This window comes from Euphorbia lathyris, chromosome 1 (assembly GCF_963576675.1).
Source record: "Euphorbia lathyris chromosome 1, ddEupLath1.1, whole genome shotgun sequence".
NCBI lineage: Eukaryota > Viridiplantae > Streptophyta > Magnoliopsida > Malpighiales > Euphorbiaceae > Euphorbia > Euphorbia lathyris.
Genome location: NC_088910.1, coordinates 115,137,395 through 115,160,489, shown reverse-complemented (window position 1 = coordinate 115,160,489; position 23,095 = coordinate 115,137,395). Strand labels below are relative to the sequence as shown.

The following is a 23,095-nucleotide window of genomic DNA, read 5'->3' as shown; positions in this document are numbered from 1 at the left end:
TCCCAAAACGTACGATGAATCATCGGGCTCCTCAACACTAATATCTTTTAGGTTTGAAATTCATTTGAAAAACCTTTCTTTCTTATATTCAAAACCCAATTTGATTAAAAAAAAAAAAAACACAAGTCACATGCATGAAAGCCAAAACAAAGGCAAATAATCCAAACTACATCAAGGATCAACAAATATGGCCCCCAATGCATCCGAAGGTCCACACAATCCTATTTAATGAGCAAACGATCTGCTAGACTGCTACTATAGCCTCTATCCTCAATGTTACACGTGTCCTTTAGAAATACCAACGATAAGTACCACTAAGGAAATATCTCCCATACTTTACTACTGCACAAACATATCAACCTAACAAAATTATACTTGTTGATGAATCAAAAGCAATGTAATTAATTTTTTTTTGTTCTGAAACTTTTATATATAAACTTTTATTCTGACACTTTTTTTTTATCAAATTAATTAGTTTAAAAAACAAAGAAATTTACAACACAATTCATGAGTGCACAAATCAAATTTTAGTGATCGACATGCATATTAATTCGACATCTTCGGATTAAACGACAACTTAAATGCACGCTTTTTGGTAGCCAAGCTAGATGCTGCGAGAAATTTTACAGTTAATACTTCCGACCAGTCAAAATTGATTTTAATCCCACTATATGAACATACTCCCGACCAGTCAAAATTGATTTTAATCCTACTAAATGAACATGATTGAGGAAAAAGAAAAAATATATACATATAGCACGCATTGATTTGTAGGAAATAGTACTCCAGAATTACCTTAAAATTACTCGGATGTTGTGCATCTCATATCTTCCTTCCCCGTGCGTCCCCCTGTCTCTTCCAGCCTTTTTCACCAGCGAGTCGTTAAGTCGAGCGAACTCTATCAATGTAGCGACTTCAACAATTCCTACTCTAATGATTGATCACTCTTATAAGATTACAGATTAATCCAAGACCATTAAAGTTGCTCGGGGCGAAAAACATTACTAATATATTACACAAAAATGGAATAACTCCATAAATAGTTAGTCCATTTTATAGAAACCATAAAGTCTTCATCAAAACACCCAAAAAAAAAAAACTCCTGAAAGAAAGAAATGACGAAGACACTGTGCATCAAATAGAATAAGTCCATAAAGACACGTCAATATCAGCATCCAACTCAGCAATTTTATCAAATCCATAATCCCCTGAGTAGTGTTCAGGAGAAAGCAAAGGCCTTTCTGCCATATTTGCCACCAAATCATTTTCTTCTACCCAGTCATTATTTATAAATTCACCCTCATTAATCTTCTCCACTTCTTCTTCCGGCTCCCCAAACAACTCCGCCGCCTCTTGTGCAGCCCTCCGAATATCCTCCGCCTCTTTAGAAACCGGCACCGGCAACCTCCAAGCAGAATCAGCATAATTCAAACAAGCAGATTTCCCTCTAAGAGCCAATGCAGCCACGTCATGAGCTCTGGCCGCCATTTCAGCTGTAGGATAAGTTCCGAGCCATATACGAGTCTTCTTGTTTGGCTCCCGAAGTTCACACACCCATTTCTCATTATTCCTCTTTCTTACTCCTCTGTAAATTGGATGCCGAGTCTCCTTGAATATTTTCCTCCCGCCTTTCTTCTTCGGACTATTAACAGCTAAAAACATATCTTCATCCGAAGTGAAACCTCCTCCGCTGGGAGCAGCGGTGGCCGTACTGCTGCAGGCATCGGAAGGTGGGGATGAATCCTGCCTGCTGAAGAAATCCATGAAATTAAATTAAGTAGCAAAAACATTAAAGATTCAGGCTTTTTCCATTTATAAAATTGGGTGTTTGTTTTTTAGTTTGACGTTTCAAGGAATAATTTTATACTGAAAAATGAGAGTGATTGCTTCTATTCGTCTTGCTGTATATACGACAAATCTTTGTAGAATATGCGAAACGCGTTCCAACAGGTAACGCGTTTCATTTATGGAGAGCAGCTTCTTTAAAGGATAGCCACTCCATACTGAAGTGAAGGATAGCCACTCAATAGGTTTATAATATAAAATATACACTTTTTCAATAATTTCTCACTAATTGAAAGAATAAATAATTCAATTTTAGTCGATAAGTATCATTGATTAATTACTATTATATAAATTTTTTTTGTACATCTCATTATATAATTCAATCATCCACTTCACTCCTTTCTAGTTTTTGAGTTTATCTCTGCTCTAATCTCATCCCCCAACTCTCTTAAGATCTTCTATTTCTACAGAATCAAATATATATCATTCCCTTGTAGAATTGAAACAAATAGATAAAGGAATTCAAGATCGTTCATTCCTTTCTTTTTGTTTCATTTTCTTGATCCTAAAAATATATTCATTAAATAAAGAGCATTGGTCAAGAATGTGGAAGATATAATTTCTACAATTATATGGTTGTTTTGTTATGTTTTTTACTTAATACATTAGCAGGTCCATCATGTTATTACAAAAAAATTAAGTTTTATCATTTTTAGGCGCTCTATTTTTTTAAATAAAGTACAAAATTGCCCTTGGTTATATAAATAAAAACTTATCGTTTAATTTATAAATTTCAGAATAGTTTTATGCAATTTGTAAAATAGTTTTTTCACTAGTTTTTTAATGAGACGCCCTACGTTACTGAATTAAAGTTCTATTATTATATAAAAATTAATGAATCAATTACTTAATATTTAAGAAATTATGATTATACAAGAAAAATATAAAATACTAAAAATATATGTTTTATTATTAAAACATCGTGTAAGGCTAAAAATACGTATTTTCAATTCTATTTAGTCAAATTTGACCATTGACTTAAACATAAAAGGCTTGATCACCCACTAATCCCCGGAAAATGCCGAAAATCCAATGAAAAATGTGGATTTAATTTTTTTTTATCTAAAAACACTAAAAAAATATTAATTTAGTATCCATAAATCACGAGAGACCATCACAAGTACCCACTGTCGGCGAATCCTGGATCCTTCACTAACATAATGAATTGATATTTTTCATTGCAAAATAAACCAAGTGTTTTACACTGTTAGAAGAAAAAATCAAATTTACTAACAATGTTAAACTTTAATGACTTAATATTTTGATGAGGTGTCATATTCAGTTCAGTAACATGTCATGTTAACGTCAAAGACGTGACATGTTGACATTACTAAAATGACACAATAAATTATTTACTTTTACTCAAATAAAATGTTGGGTTTTTAACATAACAAATGGTGTTAATCCAATTCATTTTCTTTTATACTATGTAAAGCACATGACTTTTTTGCGACAAAAAGTTACCATATTTTTTGTAAAAATCTATGAAAATACGTTTTTTTTTTTACTTTTCTCTAAATTAAATACGAAAAACTATAATTTATTTGAGCGATTAATATAAAACTATATTGAACGTTAACTATCAGTTTAAAATTTTGGTTTAAAGTATTTTTTTGACATGATATCCGAACTAGAAAACATTTATGTGAGTTGTCGTGTCAAAAATATTCTTGACCTTTAATAACCCAGCTTAATCATTTTATATCTGCGTGGTAAAATGATTTCATGAAATGACATGGTATTTGATAGAATTATTATTTGTTTAGGCTTTTCCATGCACCAACTACATATTTTACATTGTATAGGATTCTTCATGTTATTTTCCTTAACTTGCGGTGTATAATCACATGTATTTTTTGTAGGGTAATTAATTTATTAGTCCCTATATTTTAATAAAACACATTATTTAGTCCTTGTATTTTCAAAAACACACGGTAAGGTCTCTAACCTTTTTCTCGATGAACTGTTTAGTCCCTAACGTTTTTCTCGATGAACTGTTTAGTCCATGCTGTTAATTAACTCTCATGAAAATTTTGTTAGTCAATTTGAATTTGAGTCAAAATTTATTTAAAATAAAAATGTAATGCCTTAACTACCCTTTACCACAACAATAACAAAATTAGCAGAAACATCTTTCGCCATCACTGAAGCAGTTAGCAGTAAACATGAGTTGAGAATATGGAGGAAATTAAACTCACCATTGAGAGTAAGAGGATTTCCACCTTCAATTCGAACTGGAAGAGTAAGCGAGAGAGATTTAAGTCGATTTCTACCTTCAATTCAAACAGAAAGAGTGAGCATAAGTAATTCAATTATGAGTTAGGGATTCAATCCTTTCTCTATTTTTTTGTGTGTGAGCGCTAGTTGCGAGAGAAAGACATAGAGGTGTGAGTTGCTTTTGACTGATAAATAGTAGAAGGTAATTTAGTCATTTCCGAATTCATAAACGGTAAAAAATCTAACAAACAGACGGAAGGACTAAACAGTTCACCGAGAAAAAGGTTAGGGACCTTACCGTGTGTTTTTAAAAATACAGAGACTAAACAGTGTGTTTTATCAAAATATAGGGACTAATAAATTAATTACGTACCTTTTTTTATTTGTTGTTGAATATACAGAACTTTTTGGTCTTTTAGGACTGTATCGTTTCAATATATGGTAAACGCTTTAAATTCATATACATTTATGTGACGGTGTGAAATTAATATAAGGATATCTCCAACCATCTATTTTATTTCACTTACTCTAATTTCATTTTTCACTACTCTATCTTTAAATATAGAGTTGCTACAGTAAAACTTCTCCAACCATCTACTCTATTTATAACACACACAAAAAAAACCATATTCTTTTTAACAAATAGTATTTTATTATTATTATATTAATTTTTCACATAATAATATTTTTTTTATAATTTTATACAATACGTAGCAATATATAAATATCATTATAATTTTTTTAAGGAATATCATTATAATTTTTAATAAAAAATTAAATAAAGTTAAATTCATCCATAATATTGAAAATATACATAAAATTTAAACTAATAACAATACAATTAAAAAAATAACATTTAAACTAAAATATTATATATTTCATAAAATATAAAACCCGAAATATTAAATAAAAAAAAATAATATAAACCTTAAGGTTAGGTTTATTAAACAAAAAAAATATATTTAAAAAAAAATATATAAAATTTTTTTGCCTTGCGGCATCTTTGCCGCAAGACAAAGTGGCACTCTAAATATAGAGTGTCACACACCTTATGGCAAAGATGCCACAAGGTTTTTCAACTCTATTGGAGTTGGAAAAACCAAGGGCACTCTAAATTTAGAGTGCCATTAGAAATGGCCGAGAAGCTATTATATTAGGCCTAGTAAAAAAAATACTTTAAAGTACTTAAAATATAAAATTAGGATGTATATAAATTGAAAACAACCATTTTTTTTATAATGGGGAATTTAACATGATAAAAAAAAATCTTAATGTGTTGAAATTAAAAATCAAATTCAATCCATTATAATCAGAATAATTAGAGTGCTCAAAATACTATGTGAATGTGATGTCTTCTTTACTGAAAACAACTCCTTATTTATTTCTGATGATCTGAGTTGAAAGAAAACAGTAAAAAAAAGGGGGTCAGAGTTCCGGTAACCCCTCTCTGATGCCTAAGTTAGAACGATACTTGAGAAAGTACAAAATAGACTTGGAAGTAATCGAATGGGAGAAAGAATATTAGAAATTATGTACCTGAAACTTTGATTCTCAAGCTATTTATAGACAATTTAGCTACTTCACATGGCAGCTCCTCATTGGATTTGGACTCTACATTTCTGGTTCCGCATTAAAAGAGAGTTGGGAGTGTACCTTTGGAATCTGAGACAACTATTGATGAGGTGCCCACTTAGCCCGCTCCCAAAGAAGCCTCCTTCTTTGCTAAGTCTCTTCAGCTTTAAGTTTTTGTAAGCTTGATCAACTTAAGCCCAAACGTTAGATTTGGACCTTAAAACGCCGCTTAGATGTTTCTGGCCATTCGTTACATCACACTCTAAATGTAACAAAACAGTACAATGTAAAAAATTGGTATGTAATAAATTAATTAGTTACAGTTTAACTCACAAAATTTAACTAACAAATTTACATACATTCAAAATTTATAATTTTAAAAGACTAAAAAGAACAAAAAAAAAAAAACTAAAAAGAGCAAAAAGAATCATAAAAGTACAACTAATACAAACGATAAATCATATACTTTTTGTAATTTAAAATCTGCAGAAAAGCAGCTGCAATCTAATCTTCATCATTTCGGCTCCTTGAAAAATTTGAACTCGAGTCTTTCCTTTTGCAACAACATAGATTGGTTATCTAGTGTCAAGATCAAATGTTTCCGTTATTGCTAAATATAAATGACACAAGCGATCAGATGGAGAAAAAAAAATCTAATGGAATCCTCCAATTAGATCTAATTAGGGGAGAAGAAAAAATGTGGCTCAGAAGAAGAAGAGAGAAAGAAAGCTAAGGTATAGAAATATGATATGAGCTTTAAAAAAAAAATGATACGAGTAATTTGTAACACAAGACAATATGGTCTTGAGTATATTAATAAATAGCTAAAGACATCTTCGTCGGAGTTGAAACCTCCTCCGCCTGCTACCATCGGAATGTGGACTTGAATCTTGTCTGCTGAAGAAATGCATGAAATACTTTCTAAAATTTGGGCGTTTGTGTAGTTTGGGCAGTTTGAGTATTAAATTGAAAATAGAAGGTGGGGGCTTAAATAATATAAATAAAATATGTGGAACGCGTTATATTCTAGAACGCTTTTCATACATGGAGGAGAGCAGCTCTCCTTCAAGGAAAGGAGAGCCACGCAATACTTGTGGAGGAGAGCCACTCTCATAGCTTTATATATATATAATATACACTGTCATTTTCCCATTATTCACAATGAGAGACAGTGTTAATAATTAATGCAAATAATTTTAATAATTCTATCTATGACATAATATAGAAGAAAGATATTTTTTTGTATAGAAAAACAAAGTTTTACCAGAAAACAAAGTAAACTATCATAGTAAATATTGATTTTGGTGAAAAAAATTAACTATATGCTATAAAAAACAATATATTATATATATTCACATATTTTTAAATTAATATTTAGAATATAGTATACAGATTTTCAAAAAAATAAATAAATATAATATACAGTAATTTTATATGAAAAATTGGATATTCAAATATTATATATGATACTAATAAAATTTATATAGTATGTATACTAAACATTTCTATACCCGTATTTATTATTTATTATTTTAATTTTTTAGTCTCATTTTTCTTTATCATTTATATAAATATATATTAAACTAATTGAATTTTTAATAATTTAAAATAAATCATATTTTTATTCATTTTATCATTAAAATTTATTAGAAATAAAAAGTAATAATTTTTACAATTTTTATATATTGTTTTTATTTTATTTTTTTAATAAATAAACTCTGCGCTACTAAGTTAAAGTTTTATGATTATATAAGAATTAGTAAATCAATTTCTTAACAAAAGCGAAAACAAAAATATATGAAAATAAACTGTTTTATTATGAAAACATAGAATATTTGGATAATTTTAGCATTTTTAAAATTTAGTTTAATATGGTGATTCACTCAAAGTTGACAAGAACAAACTCATTACATAATAATAATAATAATAATTATTATTATTATTATTATTTTACATAATTATTTTTAAAATCACGTGACTCACCAGTATGTTAGACAAAGGTAAAAACAGGAACTTTATAAACTAGTAAAGTAGCTTGCTTTAAAGGACAGCCAAGAGACATACTTTAGCAGGAAATGCTCTCCCGTTAAGGAAAGCTGCTCTCCTTTTATGTGCTAAACGCGTTCTACAGTGTAACGCGTTTCTCAATTTCTGAAAAGGAACTTATTGATTTATTTAATATGCTTATAAAATGAGTGTAGTGATCAAAGTCCAAGCCATGGTTGGTTTTTCCGCTTATAAATACCAGCCAATTAACCACAATCATTAATTAACTCCCAAATAAAAACAAAATATTAATCTTAATCACCCAAACATTAAAGCTCATGTTTAATTCCTCTAATCCCCCGGAGTCCTCTTCTGCATCCGCCAGCGATCGATTAGTTCAGTCCGATGATGAAATGCAACTAGCGGCGAGCCACCCGAAGAAGCCGGCGGGGAGGAAAATATTCAAGGAAACTCGGCATCCAATTTACAGAGGAGTAAGAAAGAGGAATAACGACAGATGGGTGTGTGAACTTCGGGAGCCAAATAAGAAGACTCGTATATGGCTCGGAACTTATCCGACTCCAGAAATGGCAGCGAGAGCTCATGACGTGGCTGCATTAGCTCTTAGGGGGAAATCAGCTTGTTTAAACTTTGCTGATTCGGCTTCGATGTTGCCGGTGCCGGTTTCTAATGAGGCAGATGATATTCGGAAGGCTGCACGTGAGGCGGCGGAGATGTTTCGGCCGGAGGCGGAGGAAGCTGGGAAGATTGATGAGGAGGAGGGTGAATTTATGAGTGATGATTATTGGGTTAGGGAGGAGGATTTGATTGCAAATATGGCAGAAGAGCCCCTGCTTTCTCCTCCACATAGGGATTATGGATTTGAAACAGATGCTGATTTGGATGTTGACGTGTCTTTATGGAGTCACTCTATTTGATTTAGTTTCTTTAATTGGATGGACCCAGAAAAGAAAGTTTCCTTAATTGGTCTTAATACTCTTCATTCATGCCTTTTAGTGTAATATAATGTTTTTTTTTTTCTTATGTTTTTATTTTATATAAACAATGTTTGGCCTTTCTTTTTTTTATTCATGAATCCCAGTGTGGCTTTTGGAATTGAGTTCTTGTTAATCCATAGTCTTACTCTTATTGTCACTTCTCCAACCATATAACTTAATGATCCACCTTTGTCTCTCCATGATTAACAATTGCTCCCTTATGTCAAGCAATTTTTCCTATATCTGTCAACTTCTTTTATTTATTCATTTTCAACCTTTTAATTCCACTTTCAACGTATGCATTTTGATTACTTAATTATACATTCATAAATACATCTTATCTTGTGGCTCTAACAAGTTTGTTCGTCTTGTTTTCAATTCGTTGATGGTTTCGTCAAGTACACTTGAATACGTCTATGTGAATTTGAGTCTAGAAGAAGAAGAGAATGCATGAGTCACTTTGAATGAGGGAGATTTGAGTAAAAAAAACAATTGTATCTACATTGGTGTCTGAGTGGCAGATAGATTTCTCAGTAATAAACTTGTCGACTTTTCAGGCCATAAGGGACATATTGGATTCGTTTTGGAAACCGAGAAAGGGTGTACATATTTGATCCATCATCCCTAATCTGTTTATGTTTTTGTTTTTCCATATGAGATCAATGTCAAAAGAGTCTATGGCATTGGTCCATGGATGTTCGATTACAAGATGTTAATTTTGCATTGGATGCTGCATTAGTTACTCTATTTCATAATAGATATTTGGATACATGCTTTTAGTTTACCGTATGGATTCGTGTCAAAAAGGGTGTCAAACATCATTGGAAATTATCTTGGTAGGTTTGTAACCTCGGATCCAAATAATTTTCAAGAAACATGGAGAGAGTTTTAGCGAATCTGTGTTTCAACTGATGTCCGGAACCCCTGATGAGGAAAATAAAAATGAAACGACTTGCTGGAGAATGGTTTTGAGTTGATTTTCACTATGAAGGAATCAAGCATTTTTGTTTCGTTTGTGGTATGCTGGATCATACTGAATATTCGTGTCCCAAGGTTTACGTGTTTGACAATGGAGAGCTAGAGAAACCCTACGATGTCCATATGCTCATTTGAAGAGGCAAAAATTAATTCAACAGATGAGTTAGATGGCTTGCTACCACGCTCATTCCGGGTGGTGATGGTGGTTCTGGGCAGACGTTGGCAGAAGGAGGAGGCAATTTACAAATAGAAGGTGGAATGATCTGGAGAAACGTCATTAATGGTGGAGAGAATTGTGGAATTAAGAAGATGGCAGTTGATAAGGCTAGTGAAGGAAATTGTGAGATACCGAACGTTATACAAATACACAATACAGACAGAGTTATGAGTCTTCATAACTCTACCCATACCTCTACACATACTTTATTCTTTGTATATATTGTTGATCCCTTGTGATGTTAGATTTGTTCCAAATGGGAGAGTGAATGGAAAAATTGGTTAATTTTAACCTTTAAATAATTTTTCTCACAATTAGTTCAAAGGCAAGAACATAGGCAAACTTCGAAATCAAAGGCAAGTTACGTTTACTGAGTTAGTCAGTGAACAGAGTTTGATTCTGATTCTAACTTATATTCTCTCAAATGACAGTTTGCTCAGAGGAGCTTCTGTGTAGACTTAAGGTTGATGACAATTTATGGACCACACAGTTCGGAGCTTATATATGAAATTTAATAGTTAGAGCAATCAATATGAGAAGTAAATAAAGGTAGAGTTTAGTAAAGAAGTTACACAGTCGATTTATACCGGTTCGGTCTCCTGTCTACATCTAGTCCTTATAATACCTTTTTTTTTTAGTTTTAATCCACTAATAAACTCTTTAACGGTAGAGAACATACCCTTACAATAGACAAAATTTCTGTAAAGTACTTTTCTTTACACTCACACTCAACAAACCATTACAATGACAGATGGGTTGTGAACTTCAAAAACCAAACAAGAAGACACGTATATGGCTCAGAACTTATCCTACGCCTGAAAAGGCAACCAAAGCTCATGACCTTAGGGCATCAGCTCTTAGAGCATCTCCAATACAAGGTGTTCGGAAAGGTGTTTAATGAAATGGAGGGTGCTTGAAAGAGTGTCTTGTATTGGAGTAACAAATGTTGCTTAAATGATTATTACAATTTCGGTACCCTTATTTAGTTTCCTGCTATTGGTAGAATTTTATGGCAATATTTTTTTATTAACATATTATCTCAAAATGTATTATTTTATTTTCTCTCATCCACATCACATTTGGTAAAAAAAATTTTTTTTAAAAATAAGGCTCTAATGCTAATAACTTCTAAAAGTTGCCACTATGATACCATGAATCATTATTTTATATATAATGTATTTTAATCATAAATATTGCCATAAAATTCCACTAATAGTAGGTAATTAAATTTTTATATTAAAAAAAGAAAAAATAAGGGTGTCAAATGAGTGCCAAATTGCTACAATCATTTAAACAATTTTGGTTACTTTAATACAAAACACTCTTTCGAACACTCTCTATATAATCAAGCACCCTTCGAAACACTTTGTATTGGAGATGTTCTGAGATCTACTTGTTTAAATTTTGCTGATCCTGCTTCGAGGTTGCCGGTGCCGGTTTCTAAGGAGGCGGAGGATATTTGGAACACTGCACATGAGGTGGCGGCCGCCGGCGGAGAGATTGATGAGGGTGATTTTTTTTTTTTTTTGGTTTACTATGAGGTTGAATTTATAAATAATGATTGGATAGAAGACGACGAACAATTTAATTACAAATATGGCAGAAGAGCCCCTCCTGCTTTCTCCTCCACACAAAAAGATGCTGATATTGACGTGTCTTTGTAGAGTCATTCTATTTGATTTTTTTTAATTGGATGTAACCACAAAAGAAAGTTTCTTTAATTAGATATTTTTAATTAAAAAAATGACTCTATTTATGGCTTGTATGAAAGGAAATCACTTTAATGGCTTTTAATATATAATATAGTAATATTTTATTGAGTGTGTTTATATTAATGAATCCAGTCTAGAGTGTGACTTTTAGAATTAATCAAATATCTGCTCTTTCCAATATTAATATTGTCACTTCTCCAAATCAAATATCTGCTCTTAATATTGTCACTTCTCCAAACCAAATATCTGCTCTAACTTAGTATTATCCACTTTGTCTCCATTTATTAATTAAACAAGGAAAATCTAAGAAGAGTATAAAATATTAGAATGTTGAATGGATAATAGTTTTCTTTTGTTTTGAATTAATGAATAATAGTTTTCATTGATTAGTTAAAGAGATTAATACCTGTATTTATAGATGGTATGAATGAAGATATAAAAATCGAATTTGTTAGTTCACTTTACACGTCATCAATAAAATACAAACATAATTCTTGTCATTATTGATGAGCTACACCATTATTTTCATATCATCCTAATTACCATATGAATTTGGTCATTCACCGTTTGAATTTCCATCTTAGTATTTTAATCAGCCTACATCTAATGGTGAATGACCATATTCACCGTGGTCATTAGAATCCATGTGAACACTATTGTGAGCCACCAGTAAGACTTGTAAGACTGTTTTAATAAACTTTATTTTATTAAACTATAAACTCTAATGGTTAAATTTTATAACTACTAAATTATAAGGGGTCCACCAATCACAAGAGATCCATCGATTAATTAAACGCTATCACATTATTTTTTTAAATGGAATATATTATAAAAAATAGTTAAAACCTTAATAAACTACTCAATATCTATTTAGTGGTTGATAAGTGTTCAATATATTAAACTTACTCCAATGGAAGATAGTTTAATGAAGAAGTATAATGAGTGTTTCATTATACTCTATTGGAGATGCTCTTATGGTGATCATGTCTTCTTTAACCATGAGTGTTTGCATTTTGGAGGTGGTAGGCAATTTCTTTATTCTTTTCTAAAAAAATAATATTATTTTAGAAATAATAAATACTAATATAGTAAAACGAATATATTATTAACTAGAATTCAAAAAATATACTAGTCTTGATATAACAATCAAAATCAAGTAATAATTATTATAATTGTAAATGTATTATAAGAACACAGTATGAGTCGGTGGTGAAGTATGTTGTGTTAGATATGTAATTATCTTATTTAGGAATTATTATTTGATTTAATAGAGATAGATCCCTTGAGAATTTCTATTGATTAATGAGAGTATAAATACCCAAGAATTTATAAAAAAAAAAAACAATCCATATAATTATGCCTGTAATTATGGTAATGTGATAATCCTATTTATTATCACATTACTATAATTATACCTATAATTATGGTAATGTGATAATTGAAAAATCAATCAAATAATAATTCCTAAATAAGATAGTTACATATCTAACACACCCCCGTAGTCGAAACGAGAGGAAAATGAACGTTGAGACTAGATCGGAAGTCATCAAATAGAAGCTGCAGAAGACCTCTCGTGAAGATATCAGTGATTTGATGTCGAGACGGAACATGAAGAACCTTAACCTCGCCTTTGATAACCTTTTCTCGCACAAAATGAATGTCCATCTCTATGTGTTTTGTGCATTGATGCTGAACATGATTACCAAACAAATAAACTGCATTGACATTATCACAATATAGCAGGGTAGATTTCTAGATCGGGCAGTGGAGTTCAAGAAGAAGATTTCGAATCCAGCATGTCTCAAAAACGACATTTGCAACTCCCAAGTATTCGGCTTCAGCGCTAGAGCGAGATAAAGTAGGTTGGCGCTTGGCAGACCAAGATATGAGATTGTCTCCAAGGAAGACGCAATAACCAGACATCGAGCGGCGTGTGTCAGGAGAACCATCCCAATCAGCATCAGTATAGGACACCAAAGTGCTCAAAGAGGAAGGTGTGAGTGTGAGACCGAGATCAAGAGTGCTTTTGATGTACCGAAGTATCCTTTTGATTGCCGCCATATGTTGTGTTTTCGGATCATGCATGAACAAAAAAACTTGCTGAACTGCGTAGGAGATTTGTGGCCGAGTGAGAGTCAAATACTGCAGAGAGCCAACGAGACTCATGTACTCGGTTGGATCTTGATATGGAGAACTAGAGGAGATATTTATCTTTTGTTTGGTGTCAACTAGAGTGGCACATGAGTTACAAGAAGTGAGGCCGGCCTTTTTGATGATGTCGGAAGCATATTTCTTTTGAGATAGGAAAAAAGTTCCAGGAGTTCGAGAAACCGAGATGCCCAAGAAGTATTGTAGTGGACCTAAGTCCTTCATAGCAAACTCAGAGCTTAATTTGCTGATGATAGAGGTCTGAAGATTATCAGAGGAAGTAGTAAGAACAATGTCATCAATATACAATAGTAAGTAAGCTATGTCGTTTCCTTGGCGAAACACAAAAAGAGAGTGGTAAAAAACACTATGAGAGAAACCCAATGTAGAGAGAAAGGAGGCAAACCGTTGGTACTAAGCCCAAGAGATGCTTCATCAAAGCATCTATAAACTTGGTCTTTGGTGGGGATAAATCGAACGGACAGAAAGTCAGAAGCTATTTGTTCTCGAACAAAATGGTAGTCTAATTCAATATGTTTGGTGTAAGCATGGAAAACTAGATTGACTATAAGATAAATGGCACCAACATTATCACACAAAAGTTAATCGAACGAGGAATGGAACCCAAAGTTCTTGCAGAAGTGATTGGATCCAAAGTAGTTCAGCTATGGCATTAGCAACAGCTTTGTATTCAATTTTGGTGGAGGAATGAGCAATAGTTGGTTGCTTGTGAGTATTCCACGAGATCAAACTCTTGCCAAAAAAGACACAAAATGCACCAGTGGATCGACGATCAGCGGGACAGCCGCCCCAATCACTGTCTGATTAACAATGAATGGCCTGAATGGGTGAGTTGGAGAAAGTTATAACAAATTCCTGAGAGCCATGAATGTACCGAAGAACACGTTTAACCCCTTTCCAATGTTCATCGGTGGGGCAATGAAGGAATTGACACAATTTATTGATGGAAAATACAATGTTAGGACATGTTAGGGTCAGGCACTATAGAGCACCAACAATGCTCCTATACTCCCCACGAGAATCAAGTGGAGTGTTATGTTCACGAGATCAATTGGGAGTTGTTACCATCAGTGTAGCGCATGGTTTGCAATCAAACATTTTAACATGGGCAAGAATGTCATGAGCATACTTGGTTTGGGAGAGATGAATATCGTCTTTGGAGTGTAAAATCTCAAGACCAAGGAAGTAGGAGGCACGACCCAAGTTCTGAATCGAAAGTTCACATTCAATAGCCTGAATCGTTTAGTGAATGAACGAAACATTTGTACCAGTGACAAGGATATCATCCACATAATAGAGAATTAAGGTTTTGTCATGTTGTGTGTGATTGATAAAAAGGGAGTTGTCAGCACCGAACAACACAAAACCAATATTACATAAAACTGTTTAAGATGAAGAAACCATTCCCGCACACATGACCAGGTTGATCTTTGTCCCAAAAACCTTGAGGTTGTTCCATGTAAATGGTCTTTGTTAGATTGCCATGAAATAATGCATTAGAGACGTCAATTTGATTAATAGGCCATTTGTGAGCAGCAACAAGAGCAAACATGATGCGAACCATAGTGGCTTTCACAACTGGGCTAAATGTTTCTTTGTAATCAAGTCCAGATTGCTGACTAAAGCTGTGAGAAATAAGACGGGCCTTGTACCGTTCAATAGTTCCATCCGTATTTAGTTTCGTGCAAAAAAGCCACTGAGAAGTGATAATATTTCTATCTTTGGGTCAAAGGACAAGATCCCAAGTATGATTTGTAAGCAAGGCCTGTATTTCCAAAGACATGGCATCTCTCCATTATGCATGTTTATTGGCTGAGGTAAAACAACTCGGATTAGGTTGAATGGAGAACCTGCCTCTAGAATTGAGGGAGGATGGCCAAAGTTGCACGGGGTGCTGTTTGTGAGAAGTTGGAGGACCAGCAAGGAGAATTGGTTGAGTGGTTGAAGGAATGGTAGCAGGCGGAAGGCTATGTGGTGAGAGAAGAGAGGAAGGTGAAGTAGGTAGACTAGGGTCATACATAGAAATTAATGGAGATGACAGAATGTTGTCTCAATTTCGTAATGAGGAAAGTATGGACAAAGGAGTTGTCAAGGCAGGTGAAGAAAGTGACTGATTGGTTGCCATGAGGTTGGAAGAAAAATGTGTAGGGATGGGAAATGCGAAAAGTCGCGAGGGACAAGATGATGATGTTGCTACACAATTGGTTGTTAAAATGGGAGGTGATGTTGAGGATCCGATCAATATGGAGGAATGAGGTGTACGTGTAATAATTGGAACATGAGGGTTTGGATTGGTGGAACAAAAAGTGCATGCGTGTGGGGATTTGGACACTAATTTGATGAGTGGAACTGGGGCAGAATTAATAATTGCATGAGACAATTGTAGATTGGCAAATGGCAAAGTATATGTATGCAAGTTATGTGAAGGCAAAATGTAGTGGGAAAATTATGAATTAGTAACTAGATAAGGCCCGAAAAGAGACGACATGGAGACAGTATCATCCGCCAAAGGTAGGGTGGATTCTAATGTATGCACGTTGGCCGAGGCAACTTGTAGTGGAAAAATGGACTCATGAAAAACAACATGTTTGCATATGTAGATAAGATTGGTAGTGGGATCAAGACAGATATGACCATTATGATGAGGAGAGTCCGCAAGGTACACACACATTCATGATCGAAATTCAAACTTATGTTTATTGTAGGGGCGAAGTAATGGTAGCACACCGCACCCAAAGGTACATAGTTTGGAAAAATTAGGTTGTTTATTGAAAGCTTTGGTGAATGGTGACTCAAATTGAAGTACTAAAGTGTGGAAGAGATTAATTAATTTGACACTATGGGTAATAGCATAATTCCAATATTTGAGTGGTAAAGAAGCATCAATAAGGAACGCGAGAGATGTATCAACAACATGTCTGATTTTTCTTTCTAAAATACCATTTTTTCATGAGTGTGTGGACAAGCCAATTTATGTAAGATGTCATCTTTTGAAAAGAAGGACTGGAGTAATTCGCCACCAAAGTTAAAGTAAAAGTTTTTAACCTTAGCCTGAAATTGCATACTAATCATAGCATAAAATTCAACGAACACAGAATAAACATCACTTTTATTTTTTAAGCAACAAATCTAACTAAAATGAGTAAATTCATCAGTAAATAGAACAAAATAATGATGTCCAAGAGTTGAAAAATAGGGGATGGACCCCAAACATCCGAATTAATAGACTCAAACATGTAACTACTGGGACGAATAACATAATTTAAATGAAACTTGGATAATTTGCCCATTGGGTAAGAAGAACACACCTGAGTAGGTTTGGATGAAGGAAGTTGATGTTGTAGGAAAATTTGAAAGACAGTCCTTTGATGATAGTGACCGAGACGAGCATACCATTGTGCAAACAGAATCCTATCCCCAACCAAAGATTACTTTAGGGAAAGTGGCATGATGTATCATTCGTCTTTACTCGAGCCTCGCAAGAGGATTTCCTTGCTGACCTGGTCCTTAACAAGAAAATAAGACGAGCAAAATTCAAAATAACATGAGTTGTCTCGTGAAAATTATTGAACGGAAAGTAAAGATTTGGTTAACCATGGCACAAGTAGAACATCTTTAATATTAAAATTATCAATAGAAGAGGATCCCACATGAGATATAGGCGAACCTTGTCCATTACCAAACCGGATGTTATCATGTCCCTGGAAGGGGACCATGTTCTAATGTTGATGAGCGTCAGGTTCTGAATTTTGTTAAGTTCGGTCTGTCTCCATGGAGTTTCCCTTAACAAGAATGATTGGGCCTATCAGAGAGAATTTATCAGGAAACCGATCATGATAAACTGATTGAGAATTCTTTATTTCTTTATTTCCACCGACTTCACCTCTGTCGATGACTCTAGTTTATCATTAAACTTAGCAGCTCCGAGAACAACATCGACAAAGATGAAAAGGTCTGAACAGCTGGATGAAGGGGGAGAAGTGGGTGAACATCGTAGAATGTCCTCTGATCGTGTCCTTGGCGACAGAGGAGCTTACATCCTCTTCCTCGAAAGTTTATAAAATAAAATTGGATGCTCAATGAGGATCTATAAAATAAAATTGGCTACTCAATAAGGATCTGGAGAGGATTGTGAATTGTGATGATGAAATATCACAGTGGTTTCTACAAAATTTCATCAGATAGAGGAGTCATGTTGATTTGGGAAACAGAGCATTTAATAGTGTCATTTTATTTGTTAGGGATGTCCAAAATTGGAACAAGTTACTAACCTTAGGTCATTAATTGTAACATTTATAATGTTAATGGTAATATTGCTCTTGGTTGACACAGTTGATGCCTAGGGGAGCTCCCCCTGGAGCCAGCAGTGATTCCACCACCCCCCCTCCCCACATGTTGCAAGTGTTATATTTATTAGTATTTTCAACTTGGACAATGTATATGATATTTGGTTTGATGTTAATTGTTTTGTTAACAGATCTGCCATGTGATGATTAGTATCTATGGAAGGTGTATGCACAAAACCAGCTTATAAGTACTCTCTAACAATATGACAATAAATAACCACATCTTTAGTTTTTTCATGAGAAACTGGATTTGCAGATGTGTGTATAACTGATTTGTTATCACAAAACATGGGAATGAGTATTGTAGGATTAATGTGAACCTCGCTAAACAAATACGTGAGCCATTTTAAGTCATATGTTGTAGCCATGGATCTATATTTTAATTCAGTAGAAGATTTACTAACATTGTTTTGCTTCTTTGCTTCACAAGAAGTTGTTGCCTCTCGCAACAACACACAATGTTATGTCATAGATTTTCTTGGTTCCTTACATCTAGCCCAATTCAAGTCACAACAAGCCACTAAGTTGAAATCCTTGCAGGAAGAATAGAACATGCCTTTATTAGATGTACCTTTTAAGATATCTTAACACATGCATAGCCATGTCTATATGTAATTGAGTGGGCTGAATCATGAACTAACTAAGTTGCTATGTCATATAGGGAAAACGTTCCACGAAAGCTTTAATTGATCCGATCTGAGGGCCATTATTCTGCCACGTGTATGATATTGCTTTATACGATATCAAATATGTAAACTGTATATAGATTATTAAGAGTATAAGTGTTTCAGTGAAACTGAATCAAGGGACAAGATTTATCAGATGTTTGAATTTTCTAAATATGATTCAATAAGAAAAATATTATGAACTTCATTCAATAATTTTTTTTTATGGAAATGCCAATATTTCATTAAATAAGAAAATTGCAAGTATAACATGAAAGCAGTAAGGAATAAAATCTCATATATGTATATGTTATGTCTAATACAGGATCCATTAAGAAAGAAAAAGACTAAAAACCCACAATTTTTTTTTATTAAAGTTACACTTCATTTGATAACTAAATGGTGGTTTTGTACCTTTTATTATTTGGATTGACACTAAAATTAAATTTTTAATCAATTCTAATTATAAGTTTAAAATTTAATAATCAGGAGTCACTAAATTTGATATAAAAAACTAATTACTCTGAACTTAAAAGTGTACTGTTAGATCATTTCTAGGATACTTGTTCGTTATACTATTATGTTAAATTTTGAGGAATTAGTGATAAAATCTAACTTCAAAATTTGCTTAGCTCCTCCTCAAATCAACATAATTCAGAATTCTCTACTTATTATTGAGGAGGCTCTCTATTCTTTATTTTCTTTTGTTATCAATAATTTATTATTGGAAAGACACGCTCATATCCCTGTTGATAAATATAAAAATAGAGAAGAATTTTAATAATAAAATAAAAATAAATAAAAGTGAGTAACAAGAATAATGATGGAGATAACACGTATCTTAATGTCAACATATATTAAAAGTCAAAATGTTTATATTATTTTTAGAGTGAGGACTAGAGTATCTTGGAGATGCTTGTAGCCCCTGAACTTACTTAAAGTGACATGATTAATCCCTTAAGTTCACGTGAGAGAATAAAAAATAGATTTAGATAAATTAAAATATATATAATTTTACGTAAGTTGGGGGGGTCAATATATCATAGTATTCAAGTTTAGAGCGTTAATTAATCATTTTAAATGCATTCAGTTAGCCAATGAGATAAGGAGACAATCCAACGGTCGATCACAACTTGGAAGGCAATCTTGGGGCGCCTTCCAACTACTGATCTTCTTCAGCATAGGGGAATCGTCATGGCTTCTCGGTGTGCACTTTGCCTTGATGATGTTGAAAGCCACTGTCATTTATTTGTATTTTGTCCATTTGCAAAGGCTATTTGGCAAGCTCTTACTGGCATTTTTCAAACAAGGCTTTATGTCTCTTCCACACTTTTAGCCGTCATTAATTCTGCTACAGCTGTAGATCTCGGTACATAGTTATTTATCCTTTGGCAGAGTGTCATTAACACTGCCGTTTAGGTTATTTGGTATATACGTAATAAATGAATTTTCAATTACTCTCAACCTCAAATCGGTGATGCTCTTCGACTCATTTGGCAGGCTATTAGAGATGTGGGAGGTTTTAAGATCGGCACGATAGCTAATTCATGGAGAGAGACATGTCTTGAATCTCTTCTCCATTCCAGGGATTCCGCGACGGCCTTGGAAGGTCTGCTATGTAGTATGGAAACCCCCTCCCCTTAATTGGTTCAAGGTTAACATGGAGTGGGTGATCTCGGGAGTCCAGTTAGGGCTGGGTCTGGGGGGGATTTTTCGTAATTGTCATGTATTTTCGTTGGCTTGTTTTTCTCTTCCATTGGGTCCGAAAGCGGCGTTTTTTTGCTGAATTACAAGCAACTATTTATGCTATTCTAAAAAGCAGATGAGTTCAATTGGTTTCCCCTAAGGATTGAAAGCGATTCTACATATGTGGTTCACCTAGTTCAATCTCGCTCGAGGCTAGTCCCGTGGGAGTTAATGAAGAAATGACTCACTTGTTTACATACTATCAACAGACGCGAATTTCGAATCTCTCATATCTATAGGGAAGGAAACGCCACTGCGGACAGATTTTCTACTTTTGCGGTCATCGCCACCGAAAATACTTGGTGGTCGTCTTTTCCTCCTTTTTGCTCTTCATTGGTTTATAAAGATTTTAATCATATTGTTTGTTCTCGGTTGATTCGGTAGTTGGTTTTCTGTGTTTTTTTATTCCTCTCATGTAAACTCTGAATTTTTCTATTCTTTTTTTTTATTGATTTATAATATTTGGCTCCTTGTTCTTGGCTTGCTTTGGGTCTTAGCCCTTGGTTTGTCTTGGCTCGGTGAATCCACCCTTTACTCAGGAAAAAAGGAGACAATCTCTGTATGTTTGAAGGGTCGATCAGTCTTTTGGATCAATAGACTTCCAATGTATTAAATTAAGGGGGTTAATCTATATTTGTTAGCCAAGTTTTGAGATATTTTTTATATATATATTAAGCCTAATTTTAATGAAAAGTTTCATGGATATATAATTCATTTCTATTTAGTGCATACTTTTATTTTTCATAATATATGAAGGGTCAGGTTCGAATTAAATTTACTTAAGAGAGTTTGGTCTTTAGACTTATTAAGCTCACTACATTATTAGCTTAATAATATAGAAAATATTTTGGAAATGTGAAAATGATAGCCAAAGCTCTCTCATCCTTATATTCATTAACTATTATATATAGTACCTAAAGATATTTTATGGTTCAATTCAATCTATTGAAACTTTAATAAGTGATACCCAAAGATATTTTATAGTTCAATATATTTAAACTTTAAGCACTGTTATATCTGTTGATATTTTATGGTTAAACACCTTGCAACTCTAAGTAAGTAATCATACATTCATTGACTTGATTTAACTCTATCAAATATCAAATTACTATTTATATTTGAATGACAATAATTTTTTTTAATGGTTTGTTTCGTTACAACAATAATTAAAACAAATTAAGAAAAATTGCTTTCACATATTAATTTATATTTTTCTTATTGAGATTTTTTTTTTAAATTTGTTTCGTTAATAAGAAAAATAGTATATATTGATATAAGTAATTAAAAAAATTACAATCTAAAAAAATAACAGAGAAGCTTGAATTTGCATCTTCATTATCCTAAATCGTGATAGAGCAATAATAAACAGTACGTGAAATTGTTTTTGATACAATGACGAAAACACACTCCATCTAAAATTAACTTTATAGTCTTTTTCTCTGGTAATAACTTCATGATCTTTTAATGAGCTAGATATATGTGATGGTAGATAAAATTTTTCTAGTTTTCCATAAAGGAAAAAATGATAATACACATATAAAGAGACGACAATCATAATTGATCAATCAAATAAATTATTTAATAAAAAAAACCCGAAGTAAAGAATGAGTTTATCTTCAGTTAAAACCGAAAAACTTTTCAAAATCTGGATGAAGAAGACAAAAGTTTTTTGGTGGTTAGATTTTAACAGAATTAAACATACTAAGTTATTAACCATTAATAAATGTATTTGTAAGAATATTTTATATATTTAATGTTTATATGTAATTTTTAAGGTTGCATATATCAAACATGTTAAATTTGTAATCATTTATTTTGTAGATAAACGAAACAAATGACTTGAATCTTAAAGAATTAAAAATAAAGAGACATAATAATTGAATTGGTTTTATATTTACCTAACGTTATTATATGGAAAAATCTTTAAAATTCACTGTAGAAGATATTATGTAGAATTTGAGTAATTAAAAATAAGATCCCACAAAATACCTTAATCCCCCACAGAGACAGTGATAGGAACAGTAGAGAATATATGATTGGTCTGTAGAGGTAATTTGATATGTATGTGCGTAAAAAAAATTGTTAAATCGAACTCGTTCAATTTTTTTATTTTTTTTATTTACGTATATATACATTTTATCATTTGAGAAGTCCAGGACCAATTTTTACATACAACTGTAAAACTTCTCAAAATTAAACTAGTTTTGAACTATAAAAATAATATTGAGTATTTTCATTATCCTACCGTATATTAACCAAGTTGTATTTTATAATTAAATACATAATTAAAGAGCTAATTAAAACTTTACTTTGTTAGAAATAAAGTACCGAAACTATCCATAATAAAGTTAGTTTCAATAATTGGGGGGACAAAACCATTCATGACAGGGATAGTTAGGCACTCTATCCATCTAGACCCTTGGATATAAATGATTTTTTCATGGTTTAATGTATATTTACACCTTTAAATTTGATAAGTTTTGCGTATTGACATCTTAAACTTATAAAAAATTTATATAGTTGATTTTAAAAATATATCGTACATTTATAGTTGGTTCATTCGGAGATCGTGCACGCAAAATACATCGTTTAACATATGAAGCCGCATACAAAACCAAATTTAACCTATTTTTTTCACATTTTA

General features: G+C 32.7%; 2 protein-coding genes across 2 annotated transcripts; one reads left to right on the top strand and one right to left on the bottom strand.

Annotated features, from left to right (window-relative positions):
- Positions 1-869: 869 nt before the first annotated feature.
- Positions 870-1,803, bottom strand: LOC136213757 (dehydration-responsive element-binding protein 1E-like). Its single transcript, XM_066002841.1, has one exon. The coding sequence runs from the start codon at positions 1,762-1,764 to the stop codon at positions 1,135-1,137; it is 630 nt and encodes a 209-aa protein (XP_065858913.1). The 5' UTR covers positions 1,765-1,803; the 3' UTR covers positions 870-1,134.
- Positions 1,804-7,891: 6,088 nt separating this feature from the next.
- Positions 7,892-8,688, top strand: LOC136210717 (dehydration-responsive element-binding protein 1E-like). Its single transcript, XM_066002096.1, has one exon. The coding sequence runs from the start codon at positions 7,959-7,961 to the stop codon at positions 8,556-8,558; it is 600 nt and encodes a 199-aa protein (XP_065858168.1). The 5' UTR covers positions 7,892-7,958; the 3' UTR covers positions 8,559-8,688.
- Positions 8,689-23,095: the final 14,407 nt, after the last annotated feature.

Bases quoted from the DNA above. Each gene is read 5' to 3' on its own strand.
- LOC136213757 (XM_066002841.1), bottom strand. From the start codon at position 1,764: ATGGATTTCTTCAGCAGGCAGGATTCATCCCCACCTTCCGATGCCTGC.
- LOC136210717 (XM_066002096.1), top strand. From the start codon at position 7,959: ATGTTTAATTCCTCTAATCCCCCGGAGTCCTCTTCTGCATCCGCCAGC.